Source organism: Melanerpes formicivorus, unplaced genomic scaffold (genome assembly GCF_026170545.1).
Source record: "Melanerpes formicivorus ecotype bairdi unplaced genomic scaffold, bMelFor1.0.p_v2 SCAF_134, whole genome shotgun sequence".
In the NCBI taxonomy this organism is placed as follows: Eukaryota; Metazoa; Chordata; class Aves; order Piciformes; family Picidae; genus Melanerpes; species Melanerpes formicivorus.
Genome location: NW_027142486.1, coordinates 1,076,973 through 1,101,563, shown reverse-complemented (window position 1 = coordinate 1,101,563; position 24,591 = coordinate 1,076,973). Strand labels below are relative to the sequence as shown.

Below are 24,591 nucleotides of genomic sequence, written 5' to 3'. Positions count from 1 at the left end.
GGGGTGATACTTCGAGGTTCCTCGAGGCTGGGTTTGACCAATGGGCACTCTTGTAGACAACTGGCTTCAGCCTATAGATAGCATGAAGCTAGAATTATGCCATAATTGGTATTTGCAGGAGCACTGCATGTGATGGGAGCGTGCAGGGGGCAGTGATGGCCTGGCTTTTGTCTCCCTCCTGAAGGAGGGGAACTTGTCCACATGCTGGGACAAGATTCAATATTTGGGCATAATCTGCCTTCACCACAGCAGGACAAGGGGCAGTGAATGGAAACTCCAGCACAGGAGGTTCCACCTCACCATGAGAAAGAACTTCTTTAGTGTAAGGGTCACAGAGCACTTGGAGCAGGCTGCCCAGAGAGGTTGTGGAGTCTCCTTCTCTGGAGACTTTCCAGCCCCATCTGGATGTGTTCCTGTGCTGGATTCTATGGTCCTGCTCTGGCAGGAAGTTGGACTCCAAGGTCTCCAGAGGTCCCTTCCAACCCCTAATGTGATCTGTAATCCTGTATGTCTGGTACAGCAGCACTCAGTGGGCACTGTGGTGAGGCAGAGCATTGCTTCTCAGAATGATTCAACTCTTCACACTCATGAAGCTCCTAAAAGCTCTTAAACTCTTCTGATTTTTGGGTAGGTGGAAAGTCTGAGGGAAACCTCAGGTCAGCAGGAATCCGTCAGGAACACTGCTGAGCTAGGGGGAAGCCTTTTGGAAGGCCTGGTCCTGCTTGAAAGCAGCAGAACCCCTTAGTGGAAATCTGACAGAAGCTTTCTGAGTGCTTTCAAAGACCTCCCTGAGATTCCCCCTACACCCTCCAATAAGCCCAAAAGTCAATCCTAGAACCCTCCAGGCCCCCCAAACATCTAAGATGTCTTGGCACCCCCCAAAAAAACCCCTCTGGGATGCTCCTGAGACTGCCCTCTGCAAGACACTCTCAGGACTCTTCTGAGAACCTCAATTTGACCTCCCAGAACTGGGCACATGGCTCCAGCCCCATTCCTAGGGAACAAATGCCCTCAACATTCGAGCATGGTGGGGAAATAAAAGCAAAAAAGACAGGATGTGGTAACTTTGGGTTTTTATTGACACAACTGGGCAACCTGAGTGAGATCCAAAGCATTGGGGAAGAACCAGACAAACCCTGGCAAAGCTCAATCCAGCTCCAATGGCAGCTCCAGCTGTGCCAACTCATCACCATAATTATTCTCATCACCACTAATTGCTGTTCAGAAGGGCAGGAGGACTTTGTTCCTGCTGGAGCCCCCAGCCGCTGAGAAATGCAGGTGGAAAGGAGGTGATCCCGGTTCCATCTCCTGGAAAGGCCATTTCGAGGGGCTCACAATTATCCCAACAGACCCAGGATGAGTCTATTTGTGCCTGCTGCCCAGTGTGGGCTGGTCACAGGCATGGGTACGGTGATGCTGGGTGAGATTAGAGCGCTGGCTGAAGCTCTTGCCACAGTCACTGCAGGTGAAGGGCTTCTCACCAGTGTGGGTGCGGCGGTGCTGGGCCAGGGTTGATCTGCTGTTGAAGCTCTTGCCACAGGAGGAGCAGCTGTAGGGTTTTTCACCGCTGTGGATGAGGCGGTGCTGGAGGAGAGTGGAGCTCAGGGTGAAGCTCTTGCCGCAGTCAGCACAGGGGAACAGATGCTCTCCAGTGTGGATCCGGCGGTGGATGGTGAGGCTGGAGCTGCGGCTGAAGCTCTTGCCGCAGTCACCACAAATGAAAGCCTCTTCCCTGGTGTGGACACGGCGATGGTTTGTGAGAGAAGGCTTGTAGGTGAATCTCTTATCACAGTCCTGACACGCATAGGGCTTCTCGCCAGTGTGGATGCGGCGGTGCTGGGCGAGGTTGGAGCACTGGCTGAAGCTCTGTCCACAGTCGGAGCAGGTGAAGGGTTTCTCACCGGAGTGCATGCGGCGGTGGATGGTGAGGCTTGAAGGGCTGTTGAAGGTCTTGCCGCAGGCGGAACAACTGTAGGGCTGCTCGTTGGTGTGGATGCGGCGATGCTGGGTGAGGTTGGAGCGCTGGCTGAAGCTCTGGCCGCAGTCAGAGCAGGTGAAGGGCTTCTCACCAGAGTGCATGCGGCCGTGCTTGGTGAGGCTTGAACTGCTGTTGAAACTCTTGCCGCAGGTAGTGCAACTGTAGGGTCTCTCGTTGGTGTGGATGCGGCGGTGCTGGGCGAGGTTAGAGCTCTGGCTGAAGCGCTTGCCACAGGCGTCACAAGTAAACGGTTTCTCACCAGTGTGGACACGGCAATGCTTCATGAGGGAGGATTTGTCAGTGAATCTCTTACCGCAGTCCCCACACACGTAGGGCTTCTCTCCAGTGTGGGTGAGGTGGGAGCTGCAGCCGAAGCTCCGGCTGCAGGCAGCGCAAGTGAAAGATTTTTCACTGGTGTGGGTGCGGCAATACTGTGTTGGGGTGGAGCTCTGAGTGGACCTCTTGCCACAGTCACCACAGACACAGGGCCTGGTGCCAGGCTCAGGGCAGTGGTGCTCCACCGGCTCTGTGCCAGGGGAAAAGCTCTGCCCACACTCAGGGCTCTGATTCAGTTGCTTGGGGGGCACAGAGAGGGCTGCCATGGCTTCGTCCTCTTGCTCATACTCCTCCTTCTCTTCTTCCTTATCCTGGTCATCTTCATCCTCATTGTTCTTCTCCTCCTCACACTCAACTTTGTCATACTCTATCTTGTCATCTTCATTCTCCTCTTCCTTGGGGCTGCATATCAGTTGCTCCAAATTGTTCCCTGGATGCTTCTTTTCCTCCCACTTCTTGTCCAGGTCCTCCTTCTGTGAGGCCATGCTGGTGGGGCAAGGGCTCACCTCCGTGCCTTAGGGAAGATGGAAGCACCTGACCCCAGGAGCTCAAACCCTGAGATCCTGCCTGGGTCATGAGAGTCCCTGACACCCAACACCTCCCAACATTCAGCTGGGGAAGCTGTGCTCTAGGTGATAGAACACCACCAGCCCAACCATGTCCCTGGTGGCTTTGCTGTCCCATGGCCCTGTGTCCCCCACCCCCATTGCCACTGCGGTTGGAAGAGTGCAGTGGAAAATGTGGCTGAGGAAGCATCTAAGGAACTGGGCTGGAAGCAGGAGCATAAGAATGGAAGGGGCCTGAGACTAATGGCTGGGATCAGCTGGAGGGCTGAAAGAACATCCCTGGAAGCTGTGCTCAGGGTGCATCCACCTGCTATATGACAACAAATGATGACTCCCCAAGGTGCACCTTGAGCAACTATTCCTTATGACTCCCACTTGCACTACCAAGAAATTTCACTTTCACAGGGTTGCAGAGATGCTCCTGCTTGTCAGCCTCACAAATGGTAGCCTTCAGGTTAGTCTCTGTGAGATTAATCAATTGACTTTTACCCTGGTGGCATTCCTGGAGGAGGAGGAGGAGGGGAGGAGGAGGGAAGGAGGAGGAGAGGAGGAGGAGAGGAGGAGGAGAGGAGGAGGAGAGGAGGAGGAGAGGAGGAGGAGGAGGAGAGGAGGAGGAGAGGAGAAGGAGAGGAGGAGGAGAGGAGGAGGAGAGGAGGAGGAGAGGAGGAGGAAGCATTAGGACATATTCCTGATTTGAGGAAGCCTACTTTAAAATTCACATCTATTAAACAAGGTCCATCAGAAACTTCTCTCCATTTCAGAGAAAGATTAAAGGATGCCATAGACAAACAAGTCAACCATGAGGAGGCAAAGATCTCTACTCCCCCCCTCCATACCTCCCCCCCCCCCCCCTCCCCCCCCCCCCCCCCCCCTCCCCCCACCCCCGAGCCTACGATGGTAGAGGTGATCAAGGCATGCCAGAAACTAAACACTACAGCATCAGACATAGAGGCCATGGCTGCTAACACAGCTCCCACAGTGGCTCTGAGCCACAGCTCTTAAAAGTTCTCCAAGATGTTTTAACTGTGGACAGAAGGATGTGATGGTTTAACCCACCCACAGCAAACGAAAGCTCGGCTGCAGTCAGTTGCAGAAGCAAATGAAGGTGCTGTATTTTACAAGGAAGAAGGGAATGCAATGAATAGACACAAAATACACAGTAGGGACAAGAGCATGCAGGGGCTTTTATCAAAAAAAGAGGCAAACAGCACACAAATCCTCCTTGGGCAGGAGGATACTGCCCTGCTCCCCCTCAACCTCTCCCTCCTTTTCCCCTCTGGTTAATTAGAAGAAAGGAGAAAAGGGGAACTGTTAGAGGGATTTTGTTTTAGTTCTCTCAAGTGTTGTTAGAAAGCTGGCAATGCTTATCCCAAGGTCGTTAGATGATAAGCGGTCTCTGTCCCAGAGCAGCATCCATGCCAGCACAGAGAGACGGAGTGAGAGTGAGAGAAAAATGTATGTGGCAGTTTGGGCTGGGTGCCCCCTGCTGCGGCCACATAAGACACACCCCTGGGGTCCCGAGGGTCCAGCCCAGAGGGTGGACACAGGAAGCTGTGTATTTCATCCCATAATGTCCTGCTCCCTATAAAACCACTTTCTCTTTCTTCCCTCACTGCTCCTGTGGAGATGCTCCCTATCTGGTAATGGAGGGGGGAGTCATATTGCAGCCTCTTGGGCCTGGCCAGGCCTAACACCAGGAGGAGAAGGGGGAAGGGCAATCTCAGACCTGGCCAGCTGAGATTAGCCTAACAGTGGAGGGGGGGGAAAGAAAGAGCCCTGGGGGTTTTGGGTATATTCTCAGGTGGGGAGAGGAGAGTGTTGGGATGCTTCTGGGTATGCTTTGGGATCTCCTTTTGTCACTGTGGTTGTGGTTCTCTGTAAAACATTCTCTGTTTTTCCATTTCAACTTTCCACCACTTCTGCCATCTCTTTGTTCCAGTCTTGTTTCTTCTGCCCCGGTGGGAGGCAAGAGAGGCTCTGCCTCAACCTGGAATAATGTAAGCTTGTACAACCACATCCCACTCATCTACCAACAAAATTCCTATCGCTATTCTTTTCTGTTTTACACCCAACTACTCAGCTGGGGAATTTGCAGCTATCTTTCTTAAAGGCACAGCCTGAAACTGTCACAAAGGGACATCAGAGCCGGAAGTGTAATACAACACAACGGCCTGCTGACTTTCAGCAAAGTGCCTTTTGCTTTACATGCCGGAGGCAGGATCAGCTCTCTGATCAGTGTTGGTCTAAATTCAGTATCTACAGATGTGATGGGTTACACCCATCCTGAAAACAGGGTGGAGGGCTTGCGAGTCCTTTGCCCTCCCTGCAGGGTGTTTCTCCCCCTGGGAAACTGAGTCTATTCCATTCCCCCTCCCTGCCCAGCTAGGGTATAAAAGGAAGGACATTGCAGCCATTAGCTCTTCTTGGCTTCTGGCTTTCCTGGACAAGAGCTACTGCAGCTGCCTTCCTGCTCCTCTGCCACATGGTCGGGCCTGATCCTTCTCCCTGCTGCCTCCACACCTCTCCAGAGAGACTGGGTTTGTATTCTTATTTATATTCCCCTCCCCTCCATCCTTGTTCCTTGGCCCTTGTGAACCTTACCTGCTATTGGTTTATATATATATATATATACATATATATTTTAAAGAGAACTCTTTACCTCTCTACTTCCAAGCCAACTCCAGATTATTTCTTGGTGGATTTGCTCCTTCCCTTTCTTTTTTTTCCCCCTCTCTGTTGGGAGGGAGGAGGGGGGAGCAGGGGAGGGATTCTCAGCCTTGCCACCATCTGAGCTCTTAAGTCCCAGTTAAGGCTCAAACCACCACAATAGAAATTCCTTACCAGTGATGACAGGAAACAGGCAACAGAGCGCAGGGAGGGGGCACGCCAGAATACAAAATCCTGACCTCAGACAATCATTAACTCTTCCCTCCCAGCCACAGAGAGGAGTGCTGGACTGGATCTTGCCACAGTGCAGTCAGTTACAGTAAGAGACTACAGTGTGTGTAAGATGCCACTAAACACATATGGTCCAATTGGTAGAGGACTGAGTGCCTTGCTGATAGGGCATTCAAGTGCTACTTTAGAAGGACTATTGGTACTGCCTGGTGTTATTGATTCTGATTTTGCAGGTCAAATACAAGCCTTAGTGTGGACTCCATCCCCTCCTGTCTTTCTTCCATCAGGAAGCGTTATCACACAGCTTGTGCCTTTCACAAATCAAGTTAGCAATGTAGGAGGAAAAAAGAGGAACAACTGACTTTGGGGCCACAGGAAAACATCAAATATACTGGACTCAAACTTCAACTACTAAAAGGCCAACTTCTGCCAACTTCTACTTAAAAATGCAAAACCTTCCAAGATTCCAATTTGTGGTATGATTGACACAGGAGCTGATGTGATCATTATTTCAGCACAGGACTGGCCAAGCTCCTGGCCTTTGATGAAAACTTCAGATGCATTCTCTGGCACCGGAAGAGCAGCAGTGGCACAGCAAAGTGCCTTGTATGTCCAAATTGTGACTCCAGAAGGGCAGATTGCCACCATTCACCCATGTGTCTCCACAGCACTCATGAATCTCTGGGGACGAGATGCTCTGTCACACTGGAATGTTACTATTATAGTTTCATAGTTTCATTCAGGGTTGGAAGGGACCACAAGGATCATCTAGTTCCAACCCCCCTGCCATGGGCAGGGACACCCCACACTAGATCAGCCTGGCCACAGCCTCATCCAGCCTGGTCTTAAATACCCCCAGGGACGGGGCCTCGACCACCTCCCTGGACAACCCATTCCAGGGTTTCACCACCCTCATGGTGAAGAACCTCCTTCTCACATCTAGCCTGAATCTCCCCACCTCCAGCTTCATTCCATTCCCCCTAGTCCTATCACTACCTGAGATCCTGAGAAGTCCTTCCCCAGCCTTCCTGTAGGCCCCTTTCAGATACTGGAAGGCCACAATGAGGTCACCTGGGAGCCTTCTCTTCTGCAGACTGAACAGCCCCAACTCCTTCAGTCTGTCCTCATAGGAGAGGTGCTCCAGCCCTCTGATCATCCTTATGGCCCTTCTCTGGACACGTTCCAGCACCTCCACATCCCTCTTGTAATAGGGGCTCCAGAACTGGACACAGTACTCCAGGTGGGGTCTCACCAGGGCTGAGTAGAGGGGGAGGATCACCTCCCTCGACCTGCTGGCCACACTTCTCCTGATGCAGCCCAGGATCTGATTGGCTTTGCGGGCTGCAAGTGCACACTGAGAGCTCCTGTTGAGCTTTTTGTCCACCAGCACCCCCAAGTCTCTCTCTTCAGGGCTACTTTCCAGCCAGTCACTGCCCAGCCTGGATTTGTGCCTGGGATTGCCTCGACCCAGATGCAGGACCCTGCCCTTGCTCTTATTGAACTTCATGAGGTTGGCTTGTGCCCACCTCTCCAGCCTGTCAAGGTCCCTCTGGATGGCCTCCCTTCCCTCCAGCATGTCTGCTGCACCACACAGCTTGGTGTCATCAGCAAACTTGCTGAGGGTGCACTCAATGCCACTGTCCATGGTACCCACAAAGATGTTGAATAAGACAGGTCCCAGGACTGATCCCTGAGGGACTCCGCTTGTCCCTGGCCTCCACTGGGACATGGAGCCATTGACAGCCACTCTTTGGGTGCGGCCATCAAGCCAGTTCCTTATCCATCTAGTGGCCCACCCATCAAACCCATGTGTCACCAGTTTGGAGACCAGGATGTGGTGTGGGACAGTGTCGAATATTAGCACCACTTCACATTTTTTGTAGGGGTCATTGATTCAACAATCTCCTTTCCTACAGCACCAAAGCTCACTTGGCTTACTGAAACACCACTGTGGGTGCATCAGTGGCCTCTTAGTGAGGAAAAACTCACACTTTAAAAGCCTAGCACAGGAACAACTACAAGAGGGACACATTGTACCCTCAACCAGTCCTTGGAACAGCCCAGTTTTTGCAATAAAAAAGAAGAATGGAACCTGGAGAATGATACAAGAAAAATAAATGAAGTCATAGAAGATACAGCTGGGAATGCCTTCACCCACCATGACACCTAAGGGCTGGGACATTATAGTCATAGATCTAAAGGATTGTTTTTTCACTATTTTTCTTGACCCACAGGACAGACACAAATTTGCTTTTTCTATTCCTTCCCTTGATAACTCAGAACCTTTACAGAGATCCCAATGGAAAGTTCTACCCCAAGGAATGAAAAACAGTCCAAGTATTTGTCAGAAACTTGCAGCTGAAGCTCTCTATGAAATAAGAAGACTGTTTCCAGATCGTTTCTGTTTGCATTACCTGGATGATAAACTTTATTAGAATAATAAAACCTTTATTAGAATAAACCAAACCAGGTTGGAAGAGACCTTCAAGATCATCGTGTCCAACCCATCAACCAATCCAACCCACCCAAACAGCTAACCCATGGCACCAAGCACCCCAGCAAGTCTCCTTCTGAACACCTTCAATGACAGCGACTCCACCACCTCCTTGGGCAGCCCATTCCAATGGGCAATCACTCTTTATGTATAGAACTTCTTCCTAACATCCAACCTGAACCTCCCCTGGCGCAGCCTGAGACTGTGTCCTCTTGTTCTGGTACTGGGTGCCTGGGAGAAGAGACCATCATCCGCCTATCTACAACCTCCCTTCAGGTAGTTGTAGAGAGTGATAAGGTCACCCCTGAGTCTCCTCTTCTCCAGGCTGAGCAACCCCAGCTCCCTCAGCCTCTCCTCATAGGGCTTGTGTTCCAAACCCCTCACCAACTTTGTTGCCCTTCTCTGGACTCGTTCCAGCAAGTCAACCTCCTTCCTAAACTGAGGGGCCCAGAACTGGACACAGGACTCGAGGTGTGGCCTAACCAGTGCAGTGTACAGGGGCAGAATGACCTCCCTGCTCCTGCTGGCCACACTGTTCCTGATGCAGGCCAGGATGCCATTGGCCCTCTTGGCTGCCTGGGCACACTGCAGGCTCATGTTCAGCCTACCATCGACCAGCTTCAGACAAAACTCCGTTACAACAAATAGCTCTGCAAACACAAGCAGCTTTACAAAGAAGAGGACTTAAAATTGCCTCAGCCAAAACTCAAACAATTCCTCCCTGGAAGTATCTAGGTTGGAAAATTTTATATCAAACCATTGAACCACAAAATATTACACTGGATATTACTGCAAGCCATGTGACTGATTCGCAGAAATTGCTAGGAACACCACACTGGATACGTCCATCTTTAGGGATTACTAATACTGAACTCACTCCACTTTTGGATTTGTTGAAGGGTGACAATGCTTTGTTATCACCCTGGCAGTTAACTGCTGAAGCTGAGCAGGCTGTTTCCCAAACTGAAAGAGCTTTGAGACAAAGGAAAGCTCACAGGCGACACACCGATCATCCTGTTCTGTTATTTCTCTCTCCTAATCTGTTATTTCTCAGGCTGTGTCAGGGGAGGTTCAGGCAGGATGTTAGGAAGAAGTTCTTCATAGAAAGAGAGATTGGTCATTGGAATGTGCTGCCCAGGGAGGTGGTGAAGTCACCATCCCTGGAGGTGTTTAGGAAGAGCCTGGATGAGGCACTTGGTGCCATGGTTTAGTTGATTAGATGGTGTTGGGCGATAGGTTGGACTCGGTGATCTCAAAGGTCTTTTCCAACCTGGTCAATTCTATTCTATTCGGTTTTGTGACTCTTTGCCAAGCTTATGGACTTGCAGGCCAGTGGATATCATCCCTGACCGATCCTTTCATTAGCCTAGAATGGATCTTTTTGCCAAATCAACCCCAAAAGACCACTGATGCTCAAACTGAAGTGATGCCAGATGATAGCATAAAAAGCCGTAAAAGAGTTTTACAGCTCTCCGGACAAGAACCATCCACAGTTTGTGTTCCCATAACTGCAGATTATTTAGATTGGTGTCAAGTTTATCTTTACAGGTAGCCTTGGAAGGCTATCCAGGAAAAATTGAGATACATTTTCCATCACAAATTGCTGAATTTTTGCAAGGACATTGTGTTAGTGTCCAAGCCATTGTGCCACTCAACACCTGTGGAAGGCCCAACAGCGCTTACTGATGGCTCGGGAAAGTCAGGCAAGGCTGCCATACTCTGCCAGGAACACAAAGAATGGGAACAAGAAATCTTTTCAGTTCAAGGCTCACCACAAATTGTGGAGCTATGTGCTGTGACTCAGGCTTTTTTAAAATGGGAAAAATCTCCTTTAAATGTAGTTACTAACTCACAATAGATATGGATAAGGAATTGGCTTGATGGCCGCACCCAAAGAGTGGCTGTCAATGGCTCCATGTCCCAGTGGAGGCCAGGGACAAGCGGAGTCCCTCAGGGATCAGTCCTGGGACCTGTCTTATTCAACATCTTTGTGGGGGACATGGACAGTGGCATTGAGTGCACCCTCAGCAAGTTTGCTGATGACACCAAGCTGTGTGGTGCAGCAGACAGCTGGAGGGAAGGGAGGCCATCCAGAGGGACCTTGACAGGCTGGAGAGGTGGGCACAAGCCAACCTCATGAAGTTCAATAAGAGCAAGTGCAGGGTCCTGCATCTGGGTCGAGGCAATCCCAGGCACAAATCCAGGCTGGGCAGTGACTGGCTGGAAAGTAGCCCTGAAGAGAGAGACTTGGGGGTGCTGGTGGACAAAAAGCTCAACAGGAGCTCTCAGTGTGCACTTGCAGCCCGCAAAGCCAATCAGATCCTGGGCTGCATCAGGAGAAGTGTGGCCACCAGGTCGAGGGAGGTGATCCTCCCCCTCTACTCAGCCCTGGTGAGACCCCACCTGGAGTACTGTGTCCAGTTCTGGAGCCCCTATTACAAGAGGGATATGGACGTACTGGAACGTGTCCAGAGAAGGGCCACAAGGATGATCAGAGGGCTGGAGCACCTCTCCTATGAGGACAGACTGAAGGAGTTGGGGCTGTTCAGTCTGCAGAAGAGCAGGCTCCGAGGTGACCTAATTGTGGCCTTCCAGTATCTGAAAGGTGCCTACAGGAAGGCTGGGGAAGGACTTCTCAGGATATCAGGTAGTGATAGGACTAGGGGGAATGGAATGAAGCTGGAGGTGGGGAGATTCAGGCTGGAGGTGAGGAGGAAGTTCTTCACCATGAGAGTGGTGAAACCCTGGAATGTGTTGTCCAGGGAGGTGGTCGAGGCCCCGTCCCTGGGGGTGTTTAAGACCAGGCTGGATGAGGCTCTGGCCAGCCTGATATAGTGTGGGGTGTCCCTGCCCATGGCAGGGGGGTTGGAACTAGATGATCCTTGTGGTCCCTTCCAACCCTGAATGAAACTATGAAACAGGTTGCTAATGTGATTCCTAGTCTAGAGAAATCCTGGCTTAAGCACATTGCAAATGAACAATTATTTTTCTTGTTTAAAAATGTGTGGAATTTATTAACGTATCAAGAACATTCTTTTTATGTCATGCATGTCAGAAGTCATACAAGCCTTCCAGGATTTATTACAGAAGGAACAGAATAGAGCAGAACAGAACTAAACAGGTTGGAAAAGACCTTTGAGATCATCGAGTCCAACCTATCACCCAACACTTACATTTCCTCTGCATCTCTCTCCAACACCTCAGATTTTATTACAAGCTAGGTTGTCTCATGACTTCTTCCATCAGGGTGCTAAAGCTCTGAGAACACAATTTGCCCTCTCATGGACACAGGCAAAACAAATTGTTCCTGCCTGCCCAGACTGCCAAGCCTTCGCCCCTTCAACTCGAACAGGGACCAGCCCACCTGGGCTACAAGCTCTACAGCTATGGCAAACAGATGAACTCACATTCAGGAATTTGGTCAACTGAGTTGCAGTCATGCTCCTGTTGATACTTTTTCAGGAGCACTCTGGGCCACAGTGCATACAGGGGGAAAAGCAGGGATGTTATTAGACATTGGCTTTCTGCATTTGCAGTACTGGGAACTCCTCATACCATCAAATCTGGTAATGCTCCTGGATATATCCTTCAGAGAACTGAAGAGTTACTAAAGCAATGGGGCATAACACATCTGACTGGCATCCCACACCCCCTACAGCTCCAGCAATTGTGGGATGCACTCACTGAACATGGAAAGAAGGGTTAGAAAAACACAAAGGGGAATGGTTGGGGAATGTCCTCAGAACAGACTCAGTAAAGCATTTTATGTACTGGATTTTCTTTCTCTTACAGCAGCAGACACACCAATAATTCATTCTCATTTTGCTTCACTGCAGTCCAAAGATCTTACAGGGAGTCCCCAGAAAGCCAAGGTCTACATAAAGTCTCTGCATGATGGTAAATGGGAAGGCCCTTGTGGTTTATTAGCCTGGGGAAAGGGATATGCTTGTGCTTGAACAGACTCAGGTGGATCCCAGCACAAAGTGTTTGACCAGCCCTTACCAGACCTTCTGAGGAAGTGACACAAGATTCCTGAGACCAGAGAATGATGAAGCTTCTGATACCCTCTGTGACAATCACCCTAACACTGAGTTACCCATTAACTGAGTACCACCCTTCCTAACTAATTCCATGGAACAGTAACAATATATGGGTAACCTTAGTTAAGGCCTTGTGAGAGACTAAAAGTTGGCTCTCCTGGTGTGACTCAACAAAGATAAAATCACTTGCTGCTTGCCCAGACAATATATGTTGGGCAGAGCCACTGGAAGGAAGGTGCAAAGACCATGTAGGAATCCTGTCTACCAATCCTGGATGCAAATCACCTTGTGATTGCATCATGATAACACTGGACTGCAGCTGGCCTACAACAGTGGCCCAAGGACCCAGACACCACGCCTTCAGGACAAGATAATCTCCACCCATCAAGTACCCTGAAAAGGGTGAGACAATGGATTCACCACCTGTTTCCTGATGTGTAATGAGTGTGGGGGCATGTAGGTGGGGAAGGAGGAGGATGAGGCCTCCCCCCTCCATCCAGACCCCTGCCCAAACACACAGGAATGCACAGAAAGATTTCCTGGGGAACGATACCTGGACATTTACCTAAGGAGGATTTCCTGGACCATGAATTTCTGAGGGACAATACTTGGACGCATAGCTAAGGACTAAAAACTGTATATAAGACTTGAGCAACTACTGGCTTGACAGAAGAAAAATGGAGATGAAGGAAAACAGGAGAAGGACCATGCCACTGAGAAGGAAAAGCCCAGGACAATGCTGCTCCAGAGAAAAGAGCCTGTGGAGCCTGGAAGAAACAGACTGAACCCTCTCTCCGTGCCCAAAGCTCTGCCTGCTGCAACTCATGGAGCTGAAGAGGCTGTCCAGAGGACCACAGCTCTTCTCCAGCCAAAGCCTCAGCACCCTTACTCTACAGACCCAACATCTCCTGCAGCACCTTTCCTCTACAGAATTGTCTCTACAGACCCAACATCTCCTGCAGCACCTTTCCTCCACAGACTCAAATTGTCTTGGGGGGGGTGAGGGGTGTGGTAATATAATTCCTTTCCTCTTCTCTCTCTCTCTCTCTTCTATTTTCTCTCTCTCCCCTTCTGATCCATCCACTTTATTAATGTAATCAATAGTCTAGCTGTTGATATTTTGGCCTCATTTGTGCCTCTCATTTCACAACACGGGAATAGTCAAAAGAACTGAGTCTCTTTCCCTCTCTGGACCAAGACAGGCCTTGAGTTTTTGTGCCTCCATGGCACAGCCAGAACAACCATTTCATTCATGTCTGGTAGCAATCCCATTAGCAGATCCCTCAGAGATAGTAAAGGAAATAAGTTCACAGTTGCCCAGAATAAAGTGTAAAACCAGCATGCCAATGTGCATTGAGGAAATGAGTACTGGAATAATTACCTGGACAAGATCAATGTAGAACCACAAGAAAGAGAAACCTTAGGCAGCGTAGAAATGCCAGCATGCACCTACTGCAGTTACACAGGATCCAAGGAATCCTAGGAAAAACACCTGGACACAAGAGGTCACTCCAGCAAATCCTAGGTTTAGAAACGATTCCATGTGGTGTAAGGTTACTCATGGGAAAGAAAAAGGTGAAGGACTGTCAAGTACTGATTGGCCTAGAAAATTACCCCCAGGAATTGTTCTTATCTGTGGGCATCAAGCCTGGCCTGGCTTGCCCTCTAGGATGATAGGAGGGACCTTGCTCTGTGGGATGCCTTACTCTGTTAACACCTAATGTTAGTATGATATTAAACCACACCCAGCTGGCCTCTCACAGACACAGGAGAAGCCTCAGTGGGAGCAGCAATTGTAGGGATGACACAGATTTGTGGCATAAAGGAGAAATAATAGCAGCTAAGCATCCTTACTCCCAGAGCAGCTGCTGCAAAAGCTCTCATGCAGTTGGGGTGGGAGTGGCTGGAGAGCTCCCAAACAGAGAGGGAGCTGGGGGTGCTGATCGACAGCCACCTGAATATGAGCCAGCAGTGTGCCCAGGTGGCCAGGAGGGCCAACAGCATCCTGGCCTGCATTAGGAATAGTGTGGCCAGCAGGAGCAGGGAGGTCATTGTGCCCCTGTACTCTGCTTTGGTTAGGCTGCACCTTGAGTACTTGTGTCCAGTTCTGGGCCCCTCAGTTTAAGAAGGACATTGAAACACTTGAATGTGTCCAGAGAAGAGCAACAAGGCTGGTGAGAGGCCTTGAGCACAGCCCTATGAGGAGAGGCTGAGGGAGCTGGGATTGTTTAGCCTGAAGAAGAGGAGGCTCAGGGGTGACCTCATTGCCCTCTACAACTACCTGAAGGGTGGTTGTAGCCAGGAAGGGGTTGGCCTCTTCTCCCAGGCAACCAGCACCAGAACAAGAGGACACAGTCTCAAGCTGCGCCAGGGGAGGTTTAGACTCGAGGTGAGGAGGAAGTTCTTCACCGAGCGAGTCATTCGGCATTGGAACGGGTTGCCCAGGGAGGTGGTTGAGTCATCAACCCTGGAGGTGTTCAAGGGGAGATTGGACGTGGCACTTGGTGCCATGGTCTAGTCATGGGGTCTGTGTTGATAGGTTGGCCTCGATGATCCTCGAGGTCCTTTCCAACCTAAGTGATACTGTGAGACTGTGAAACAGAAGGAGCTGTTGGTTAGCAAAACAAAACCTCACATCAGAGCTAGGGAGTGATTTGGCTACCGAGCATCAGTCTATCAGACATGCTACTTCACAGAACAGGGCTGCCACAGATTTCTTGTTACCCATGGTCATGGGTGTGAAGATTTTGATGGGATGTGTTGTGTGACAAATCCAGTTCCCCCCCACCAGCAAATAAAACCCTGATGGATTGAACAGCAAAGACTCACCAGGACCAGACCTTTCTTGGACTGGAGAGAAGATCTTCCATGGATGGAGCTTACCTGGATGGATAAAATCTCTCCTCAAAACTGGATTGCTGATTTTATTGCTTTTGTTGTATTGCTAATTTTACCCTGCTTGCTTTTATGCACGTGGGAAGTGTTAGAAGGTGGAGGGGACAGTGTGCTCCTGTGAGAAACACAGCAAGGGGGAATGCAGAGGGGGGTTTGCCTTTGCTCCAACTAGAGAAGGCTGTGTGTGGTCTGTGACTCACAGAGGAATGTGAACATCTTGTAGCTGAAGGAGAGAAATGAGGCAGAATTTGGTTGGATGTGTTAAAATGATGTTTTGTTACTTTGACCTATTGTGTGCCTTAATCACACACATGCCAGTGGAAAACAGCCAATGAAGATGTGGCACCTGTGCCTCCTGACAGACTAGAGGACCTTGCTGTGGAAGGTAAACCTCTTTGCCTGCTTACATCTTGTCCTGGGAGCTGTGCTCTAGGTGACAGAACACCTATACAACACCACCAGCCCATCCATGTCCCTGGTGGCTTTGCTGTCCCATGGCCCTGTGTCCCCCACCCCCTTTGCCACTGCGGTTGGAAGAGTGCAGTGGAAAATGTTGTGGCTGAGGAAGCATCTAAGGAACTGGGCTGGAAGCAGGAGCACAAGAATGGAAGGGGCCTGAGACTAAAGGCTGGGATCAGCTGGAGGGCTGAAAGAACAGCACCAAGCCAAGGGGGGGTTACAGATGAGGGGTGGGGAGGGACCCTGCAGCCACCTCATGCAGGAACCTCATGTAGGGGGACAGAGAGGGAGTGAGACCTCAGGTGACTCCTGCCCCACAGTGGGGTGTAGGGGTAGGACCCCCAGGTGCCTGCTTGGGTTGGGTGTCAGCCTGGAGATGTTGGATGCTGGAGGCTGTCCTGAGCCAGGCAGGATTTGGGTGTTTGAGCTTCTGGGGTCAGCTGCTGCCAGCACCCTTGTAGGGAGGAGCCAGGCAGAGCCACACAGCTGCTGCAATAACCCCTGCTGCCCCCTGCTGCCCTGACCCTCCATCCACCTGTCCTTAGGCACATCTGCACCCACTCTGTGTCCTCTGAGAGTCTCCACAGAGTCACCAAGGGCCTCAGAGCTAATCTAGAGCCCCAGCATGGCCCAACAGTAGCCCCTGCATGACAGCCTGGAGGAGAACACCCTGGAGAAGAAGTTGGGGGAGCTGAAGTGCAGCCTCAAAAGGAAGAGGAAGAGAAGGAGGCTGAGATCGAGAATGAGGAGGATGACAAGGAGGAGTACAAGAACAAGGAGGATGAAGACAAGATGGAGGAGAATGAACCTGCAGTGCCCTCTCTGTGCCACCTGAGCAGCTCAATCAGGGCCTGAGTGCAGGCAGAGCTTCCCACCCAGCTCAAGGTCGATGCAGCACCGGGGTCCCACCGTGGCACCTGACCCTTCGTGTCCAAAACCCTTCCAAAAGGCTTCCAAAGATCATCAAAATCCTTCCAAGACTTGGCAAAAACCTTTAGCATTCTTTAAAATCTCTTTGAATCTCTCCTAAAAACTACTTCTGAAGATACTTTGGTGACTCTTGAGGCTTATTTAGTTTCATAGTTTCATAGTTTCATTCAGGGTTGGAAGGGACCACAAGGATCATCTAGTTCCAACCCCCCTGCCATGGGCAGGGACACCCCACACTACATCAGGCTGGACAGAGCCTCATCCAGCCTGGGCTTAAACACCCCCAGGGACAGGGCCTCGACCACCTCCCTGGACAACCCATTCCAGGGTTTCACCACTCTCATGGTGAAGAACCTCCTCCTCACATCCAGCCTGAATCTCCCCACCTCCAGCTTCATTCCATTCCCCCTAGTCCTATCACTACCTGAGATCCTGAGAAGTCCTTCCCCAGCCTTCCTGTAGGCCCCCTTCAGATACTGGAAGGCCACAATGAGGTCACCTCGGAGCCTTCTCTTCTGCAGACTGAACAGCCCCAACTCCTTCAGTCTGTCCTCACAGGAGAGGTGCTCCAGCCCTCTGATCATCCTTGTGGCCCTTCTCTGGACACCTTCCAGCACCTCCACATCCCTCTTGTCATAGGGGCTCCAGAACTGGAGGCAGTACTCCAGGTGGGGTCTCACCAGGGCTGAGCAGAGGGGGAGGATCACCTCTCTCGACATGCTGGCCACACTTCTCCTGCTGCAGCCCAGGATCTGATTGGCTTTGCGGGCTGCAAGTGCACACTGAGAGCTCATGTTGAGCTTTTTGTCCACCAGCACCCCCAAGTCTCTCTCCTCAGGGCTGCTTTCCAGCCAGTCACTGCCCAGCCTGTATTTGTGCCTGGGGTTGCCTTGACCCAGCTGCCGGACCCTGCACTTGCTCTTATTGAACTTCATGAGGTTGGCTTGTGCCCACCTCTCCAGCCTGTCAAGGTCCCTCTGGATGGATCCCTTCCCTCCAGCCTGTCTGCTGCACCACACAGCTTGGTGTCATCAGCAAACTTGCTGAGGGTGCACTCAATGCCACTGTCCATGTCCCCCACAAAGATGTTGAACAAGACAGGTCCCAGGACTGATCCCTGAGGGACTCCACTTGTCACTGGCCTCCACTGGGACATGGAGCCATTGACAGCCACTCTTTGGGTGCGGCCATCAAGCCAGTTCCTTATCCATCTAGTGGTCACCCATCAAACCCATGTGTCACCAGTTTGGAGACCAGGATGTGGTGTGGGACAGTGTCAAAGGCTTTGCTCAGCCCCAGGTAAACGACATCAGTTGCTCTCCCCTCAGCTATTAATTTTGTCACCTGCTCATAGAAGGCCACCAGGTTGGTCAGGCAGGATTTGCCCTTGGCAAAGCCATGCTGACTGTTCCCAATCACCTCTTCACTATTCTTTTGAGCGAGTAGTGACTCCAGGAGGATCTGCTCCATGATCTTTCCAGGCACAGAGGTGAGACTGACTGGCCTGGAGTTCCCTGGTTCCTCCTTCTTGCCCTTTTTGAAGATGGGGGCAATGTTTCCCCTTTTCCAGTCTGTGGGGACTTCACCAGAATGCCAGGACTTAGGTCATCTGCCAGGATTTAGGTCTTCAAGATGCTTCCAAAAAGGCTTAAAAACCTTCCAAGGGGCTCTAAAAATCCTCAGCAGCTCTTCCAAACACCTAAAGGCCCAGACAAAATCCTCACTAAATCCTTTCCAAACCCCTAAGAGTTCCTAAAGCTATCTCAGGATGCATTAAAACCTCTCTTTGTTCTTCCCCCCAGCACGCTGGAGAGGTGTTAGTGAGATTCTGCCTTCCCCAAACTCTTCAAAGATGCCTGAAACCCCCTCAAGACCTCTTTAAAAAGCCAAAAACTCTTCCACAGGGATTCACAGAGAAGCCTGCAGCCCCTGCCCGGAGGAAAGGGCCCAGAGAGGGAGCCAGACCTCAGGTGCCCCCTGCCCTGGGGTATGGGGTGGGATGTGCAGGTAGGAGCCTGAGTGCCTGCTCAGGTGGTGTTGGCTGTCAGAAGGCGTCAGGGGACTGCCCTGAGCCAGGCAGCATTTGGGTGTTTGAGCTTCTGGGGTCAGGTGCTGCCAGCACCGCTGCTGAACTAACCCCTCCCACCTCCTTGACCCTCCCTCTCTCCAGCCCTCAGTCCATCTGCACTCCCTCTGTGCCTCAGGGCACTCACCGAGGCCCCAGGGCTGATCCAGAGCCCCAGCATGGCCCCACAGAAGCCCCTGGAGGAGAATACCCAGGAGAAGAAGTTGGAGGAGCTCAAGTGCAGCCTTGAGGGAGAGGAAAAGGAGGAGAAAGATCATTGGATGCCAGGGGTTGGAAGGGACCCAAAGAGATCTTGGAGTCCAACCCCTGCCAGAGCAGGGCCATAGAATCCAGCACAGGAACACAGCCAGGCAGGGCTGGAAAGTCTCCAGAGGAGACTCCACAACCCCTCTGGGCAGCCTGCTCCAGGGCTCTGTGACCCTCACAGGGAAGAAGTTCCTCCTGGGGTTGAGATGGAACCTCCTGTGCTGCAGCTTCCATCCATTGCCCCTTGTCCTACCCCAGGGTGCAGCTGAGCAGAGGGAGGAGAAGGCTGCAGGGAGACCTCAGAGCAGCTCCCAGCCCCTGCAGGGGCTCCAAGAGGGCTGCAGAGGGACTGCTGCCAAGGGGCTGCAGGGCCAGGAGCAGGGGCAATGGTTTGGGCTGAGAGCAGAGCAGATTGAGCTTGGATGTGAGGAACAAGTTCTGCAGCAGCAGGCTGCTGGAGCACTGCCACAGGTGGCCCAGGGAGGGGCTTGGGGCCATGCCTGGAGATCTCCAAGGGGAGGCTGCACAGGGCCCTGGGCAGCCTGCTGCAGCTGAGGATGTCCCTGCTGGCTGCAGGGCTTGGACTGGGTGACCTCTGCAGCTCCCTTCCAGCCCAGGTGATTCCATGGCTCTGGGTTGCCACTGCCTTGAAACTCAAAGTCAGACTGAGCTGCCCTGGGGCTGTGCTCCTGTGCCAGGGGCTCAGCTCCCCCTGGGGCTCTGCTCCTGTGCCAGGGGCTCAGCTCCCCCTGGGGCTCTGCTCCTGTGCCAGGGGCTCAGCTCCCCCTGGGGCTGCCCTGGGGCTGTGCTCCTGTGCCAGGGGCTCAGCTCCCCCTGGGGCTGCCCTGGGGCTGTGCTCCTGTGCCAGGGGCTCAGCTCCCCCTGGGGCTGCCCTGGGGCTGTGCTCCTGTGCCAGGGGCTCAGCTCCCCCTGGGGCTGCCCTGGGGCTGTGCTCCTGTGCCAGGGGCTCAGCTCCCCCTGGGGCTGCCCTGGGGCTGTGCTCCTGTGCCAGGGGCTCAGCTCCCCCTGGGGCTGCCCTGGGGCTCTGCTCCTGTGCCAGGGGCTCAGCTCCCCCTGGGGCTACCCTGGGGCTGTGCTCCTGTGCCAGGGGCTCAGCTCCCCCTGGGGCTGTGCTCCTGTGCCAGGGGCTCAGCTCCCCCTGGGGCTGTGCTCCTGTGCCAGGGGCTCAGCTCCCCCTGGGGCTGCCCTGGGGCTGTGCTCCTGTGCCAGGGGCTCAGCTCCCCCTGGGGCTGCCCTGGGGCTGCACTCCTGTGCCAGGGGCTCAGCTCCCCCTGGGGCTGCCCTGGGGCTGTGCTCCTGTGCCAGGGGCTCAGCTCCCCCTGGGGCTGTGCTCCTGTGCCAGGGGCTCAGCTCCCCCTGGGGCTGCCCTGGGGCTGTGCTCCTGTGCCAGGGGCTCAGCTCCCCCTGGGGCTGCCCTGGGGCTCTGCTCCTGTGCCAGGGGCTCAGCTCCCCCTGGGGCTGCCCTCCTGTGCCAGGGGCTCAGCTCCCCCTGGGGCTGTGCTCCTGTGCCAGGGGCTCAGCTCCCCCTGGGGCTGCCCTGGGGCTGTGCTCCTGTGCCAGGGGCTCAGCTCCCCCTGGGGCTCTGCTCCTGTGCCAGGGGCTCAGCTCCCCCTGGGGCTGTGCTCCTGTGCCAGGGGCTCAGCTCCCCCTGGGGCTGTGCTCCTGTGCCAGGGGCTCAGCTCCCCCTGGGGCTGCCCTGGGGCTCTGCTCCTGTGCCAGGGGCTCAGCTCCCCCTGGGGCTGCCCTGGGGCTGTGCTCCTGTGCCAGGGGCTCAGCTCCCCCTGGGGCTCTGCTCCTGTGCCAGGGGCTCAGCTCCCCCTGGGGCTGTGCTCCTGTGCCAGGGGCTCAGCTCCCCCTGGGGCTGTGCTCCTGTGCCAGGGGCTCAGCTCCCCCTGGGGCTGCCCTGGGGCTGTGCTCCTGTGCCAGGGGCTCAGCTCCCCCTGGGGCTGCCCTGGGGCTCTGCTCCTGTGCCAGGGGCTCAGCTCCCCCTGGGGCTGCCCTGGGGCTCTGCTCCTGTGCCAGGGGCTCAGCTCCCCCTGGGGCTGCCCTGGGGCTGTGCTCCTGTGCCAGGGGCTCAGCTCCCCCTGGGGTTGTGCTCCTGTGCCAGGGGCTCAGCTCCCCCTGGGGCTGCCCTGGGGCTCTGCTCCTGTGCCAGGGGCTCAGCTCCCCCTGGGGCTGCCCTGGGGCTGTGCTCCTGTGCCAGGGGCTCAGCTCCCCCTGGGGCTGTGCTCCTGTGCCAGGGGCTCAGCTCCCCCTGGGGCTGCCCTGGGGCTGTGCTCCTGTGCCAGGGGCTCAGCTCCCCCTGGGGCTGTGCTCCTGTGCCAGGGGCTCAGCTCCCCCTGGGGCTGTGCTCCTGTGCCAGGGGCTCAGCTCCCCCTGGGGCTGCCCTGGGGCTGTGCTCCTGTGCCAGGGGCTCAGCTCCCCCTGGGGCTGTGCTCCTGTGCCAGGGGCTCAGCTCCCCCTGGGGCTCTGCTCCTGTGCCAGGGGCTCAGCTCCCCCTGGGGCTGTGCTCCTGTGCCAGGGGCTCAGCTCCCCCTGGGGCTGTGCTCCTGTGCCAGGGGCTCAGCTCCCCCTGGGGCTCTGCTCCTGTGCCAGGGGCTCAGCTCCCCCTGGGGCTCTGCTCCTGTGCCAGGGGCTCAGCTCCCCCTGGGGCTGTGCTCCTGTGCCAGGGGCTCAGCTCCCCCTGGGGCTCTGCTCCTGTGCCAGGGGCTCAGCTCCCCCTGGGGCTGTGCTCCTGTGCCAGGGGCTCAGCTCCCCCTGGGGCTGCCCTGGGGCTCTGCTCCTGTGCCAGGGGCTCAGCTCCCCCTGGGGCTGCCCTGGGGCTGCGCTCCTGTGCCAGGGGCTCAGCTCCCCCTGGGGCTGCCCTGGGGCTGTGCTCCTGTGCCAGGGGCTCAGCTCCCCCTGGGGCTGCCCTGGGGCTGTGCTCCTGTGCCAGGGGCTCAGCTCCCCCTGGGGCTGTGCTCCTGTGCCAGGGGCTGTGTGGTCCCAGGCTGCTGTTTAAGGTTCCTTGGGATCCATTTTAGGGTCCTGGGCTCCACTGGGGCATCCTGCTGCAACACTTTTGAGTTCCAGGACTCATTCTGGGGTCCCCCAGGGCCAATTTGGAGTCCAGTGGAACATTTTATGGCTCCAGAGGAGCATTTCTGGGGCCATTTCCAGCTTCCATTGCTAAAGTGTCCTGGAGCTCAACGGCCCCCACGTGGTGGGCAGTCCCCCAAAACCGGGGGTGTCCTTCCCAGGAGCCAGGGGACCCCAAAACAAAACACCCTGAGGGAGAATCTGGAACCCCCCTGCAGAGCAGCACACAGGGGCAGGGGGGGTTTGGGGGCATCCTGCAGTTAAGAGGCTCCCCAAAACCCTGCAGTGGGGCTGGGGGCACTTGAGGTAGCAGCACAGGGCTGGGCACAGCAGAGCCCCACAGGCAGGGGCTGGGGGGGCACAGAGGGCTCGGATGCCACCACCCCCAGCACAGCCAAACCTCCCCAGGGCTGGCAGCAGCAGCAGGAGCTGCTAAGCTCAGGCTCAGCACAGCACCCACGGCTGGCACCCCCCCAGCACCCAGAGCACAGCCTGGGCTCCCCCCCCCCGGCACCCAGGGCACAGCCTGGGCTCACCCCCCCCAGCACCCAGAGCACAGCCTGGGCTCCCCCCCCCGGCACCCTGCTGGGCACAGCCTGGGCTCCCCCCCCAGCACCCTGGGCACAGCCTGGGCTCGCCCCCCCAGCACCCAGGGCACAGCCTGGGCTCCCCCCCCCCCAGCACCCTGGGCACAGCCTGGGCTCTCCCCCCCCGGCACCCTGCTGGGCACAGCCTGGGCTCCCCCCCGGCACCCTGCTGGGCACAGCCTGGGCTCCCCCCCCAGCACCCAGAGCACAGCCTGGGCTCCCCCCTGGCACCCAGGGCACAGCCTGGGCTCCCCCCCCAGCACCCAGAGCACAGCCTGGGCTCCCCCCTGGCACCCAGGGCACAGCCTGGGCTCCCCCCCCCCGGCACCCTGGGCACAGCCTGGGCTCCCCCCCCCCGGCACCCTGCTGGGCACAGCCTGGGCTCCCCCCCCCAGCACCCTGCTGGGCACAGCCTGGGCTGCCCCCCCCCAGCACCCTGCCCGGCACCGGTGGCTGCGGCTGGAGCGCAGCAGCAGCCAGAGGCAGCCTGCAGCTGCCCCTAGCAGGGGGCTCCAGCAGCACAGGGAACCCCCAAACACACCGACCCCTGCCCACCCCCACCCCCCCCCCCGGACCCACACCCGCACCCCACCCCCCAACAGCACAGACGACACCCAGGGACCCTGCACACCTCTGCCCTGCCCCACAGACCCCCCCCCCCAGACACAGACCCCCCCCAGACACAGACCTCCCCTAGACACAGACCCCCCCCCTAGACACAGACCCCCCCCCTAGACACAGACCCCCCCTAGACACAGACCCCCCCCAGGCACAGACCCCCCCCCAGACACAGACCCCCCCCAGGCACAGACCCCCCCCCAGACACAGACCCCCCCCCCAGGCACAGACCCCCCCCGCAGCCCCACACATTCCTCACCCCGCCTGCAGCCGGCGCGGAGGCGACGCAGAGCAGGAGGCCGAGGAAGGGCTCAGCGCGCAGGCGGCCGCCGGCCCCCGGGGGCAGGCTCCCGGCGAGCACAGAGCGCTGCGAGGGAGGCCCCGGCCGCGACCCCCGCCGAGCGGAAGCAGCTGTGGGGCCGGAGAGGAAGTCCCGCCCACAACTGGGCGTCAACAGCCAATGAGAGGCGCCGGGAGCGAGGCAGCTCCTCCCCCTCCCTGCCCCCGAGGCACAGCGAGATGCTGCCGCTGCCGGCCGCGGTGCCTGGGGGGGTGGCCGCGGTGCCGGGGCGGGGGGGGGCGGGCAAGCGGCAGCTGCCGGATCGTGAGCTGCGGCGGCGCCGGAGGGGCTGAGGGGCTGGGGAGCGCCGAGGGCGGAGGGAGCGGAGCGGGGCATCAACAGCCAATGAGAGGCGCCGGGAGCGAGGCAGCTCCTCCCCCGCCCCGCCCCCGAGGCACAGCGAGATGCTGCCGCTGCCGGCCGCGGTGCCGGGGGGGGGCGAGCGGCAGCTGCCGGATCGTGAGCTGCGGCGGGGCCGGAGGGGCTGAGGGGCTGGGGAGCGCCGAGGGCGGAGGGAGCGGGGCGGGGCATCAACAGCCAATGAGAGGCGCCGGGAGCGAGGCAGCTCCTCCCCCTCCCCGCCCCCGAGGCACAGCGAGATGCTGCCGCTGCCGGCCGCGGTGCCGGGGGGCGGGCAGCCGCGGTGCCGGGAGGGGGCGGCCGCGGTGCCGGTGGGGGCGAGCGGCAGCTGCCGGATCGTGAGCTGCGGCAGCTGCCGGATCCTGAGCTGCGGCGGGGCCGGAGGGGCTGAGGGGCTGGGGAGCGCCGAGGGCGGAGGGAGCGGAGCGGGGCATCAACAGCCAATGAGAGGCGCCGGGGGCGAGGCAGCTCCTCCCCCTCCCCGCCCCCGAGGCACAGCGAGATGCTGCCGCTGCCGGCCGCGGTGCCGGGGCGGGGTGGGGCGGGCGAGCGGCAGCTGCCGGATCGTGAGCTGCGGCGGCGCCGGAGGGGCTGAGGGGCTGGGGAGCGCCGAGGGCGGAGGGAGCGGAGCGGGGCATCAACAGCCAATGAGAGGCGCC

At 56.0% G+C, this 24,591-nt stretch overlaps 1 protein-coding gene across 4 annotated transcripts; it reads right to left on the bottom strand.

The window, feature by feature from the left end:
* Window positions 1–1,070: 1,070 nt before the first annotated feature.
* LOC137456639 (zinc finger protein 135-like) lies at window positions 1,071–23,621 on the bottom strand. 4 transcript variants are annotated; one of them, XM_068168202.1, is made up of 2 exons: window positions 23,492–23,621; window positions 1,071–2,828 (listed from the first exon to the last, which is right to left on the bottom strand). In XM_068168202.1, exon 2 carries the CDS (start codon window positions 2,797–2,799, stop codon window positions 1,363–1,365), a length of 1,437 nt encoding a protein of 478 aa, XP_068024303.1. In that variant the 5' UTR covers window positions 2,800–2,828; window positions 23,492–23,621; the 3' UTR covers window positions 1,071–1,362. The 4 variants fall into 4 exon arrangements, with proteins under 4 accessions (XP_068024303.1, XP_068024302.1, XP_068024305.1 ...); XM_068168201.1 differs by lacking the exon at window positions 23,492–23,621 and adding an exon at window positions 18,810–19,093; XM_068168204.1 differs by lacking the exon at window positions 23,492–23,621 and adding an exon at window positions 15,142–15,150.
* Between the last annotated feature and the right edge of the window lie 970 nt (window positions 23,622–24,591).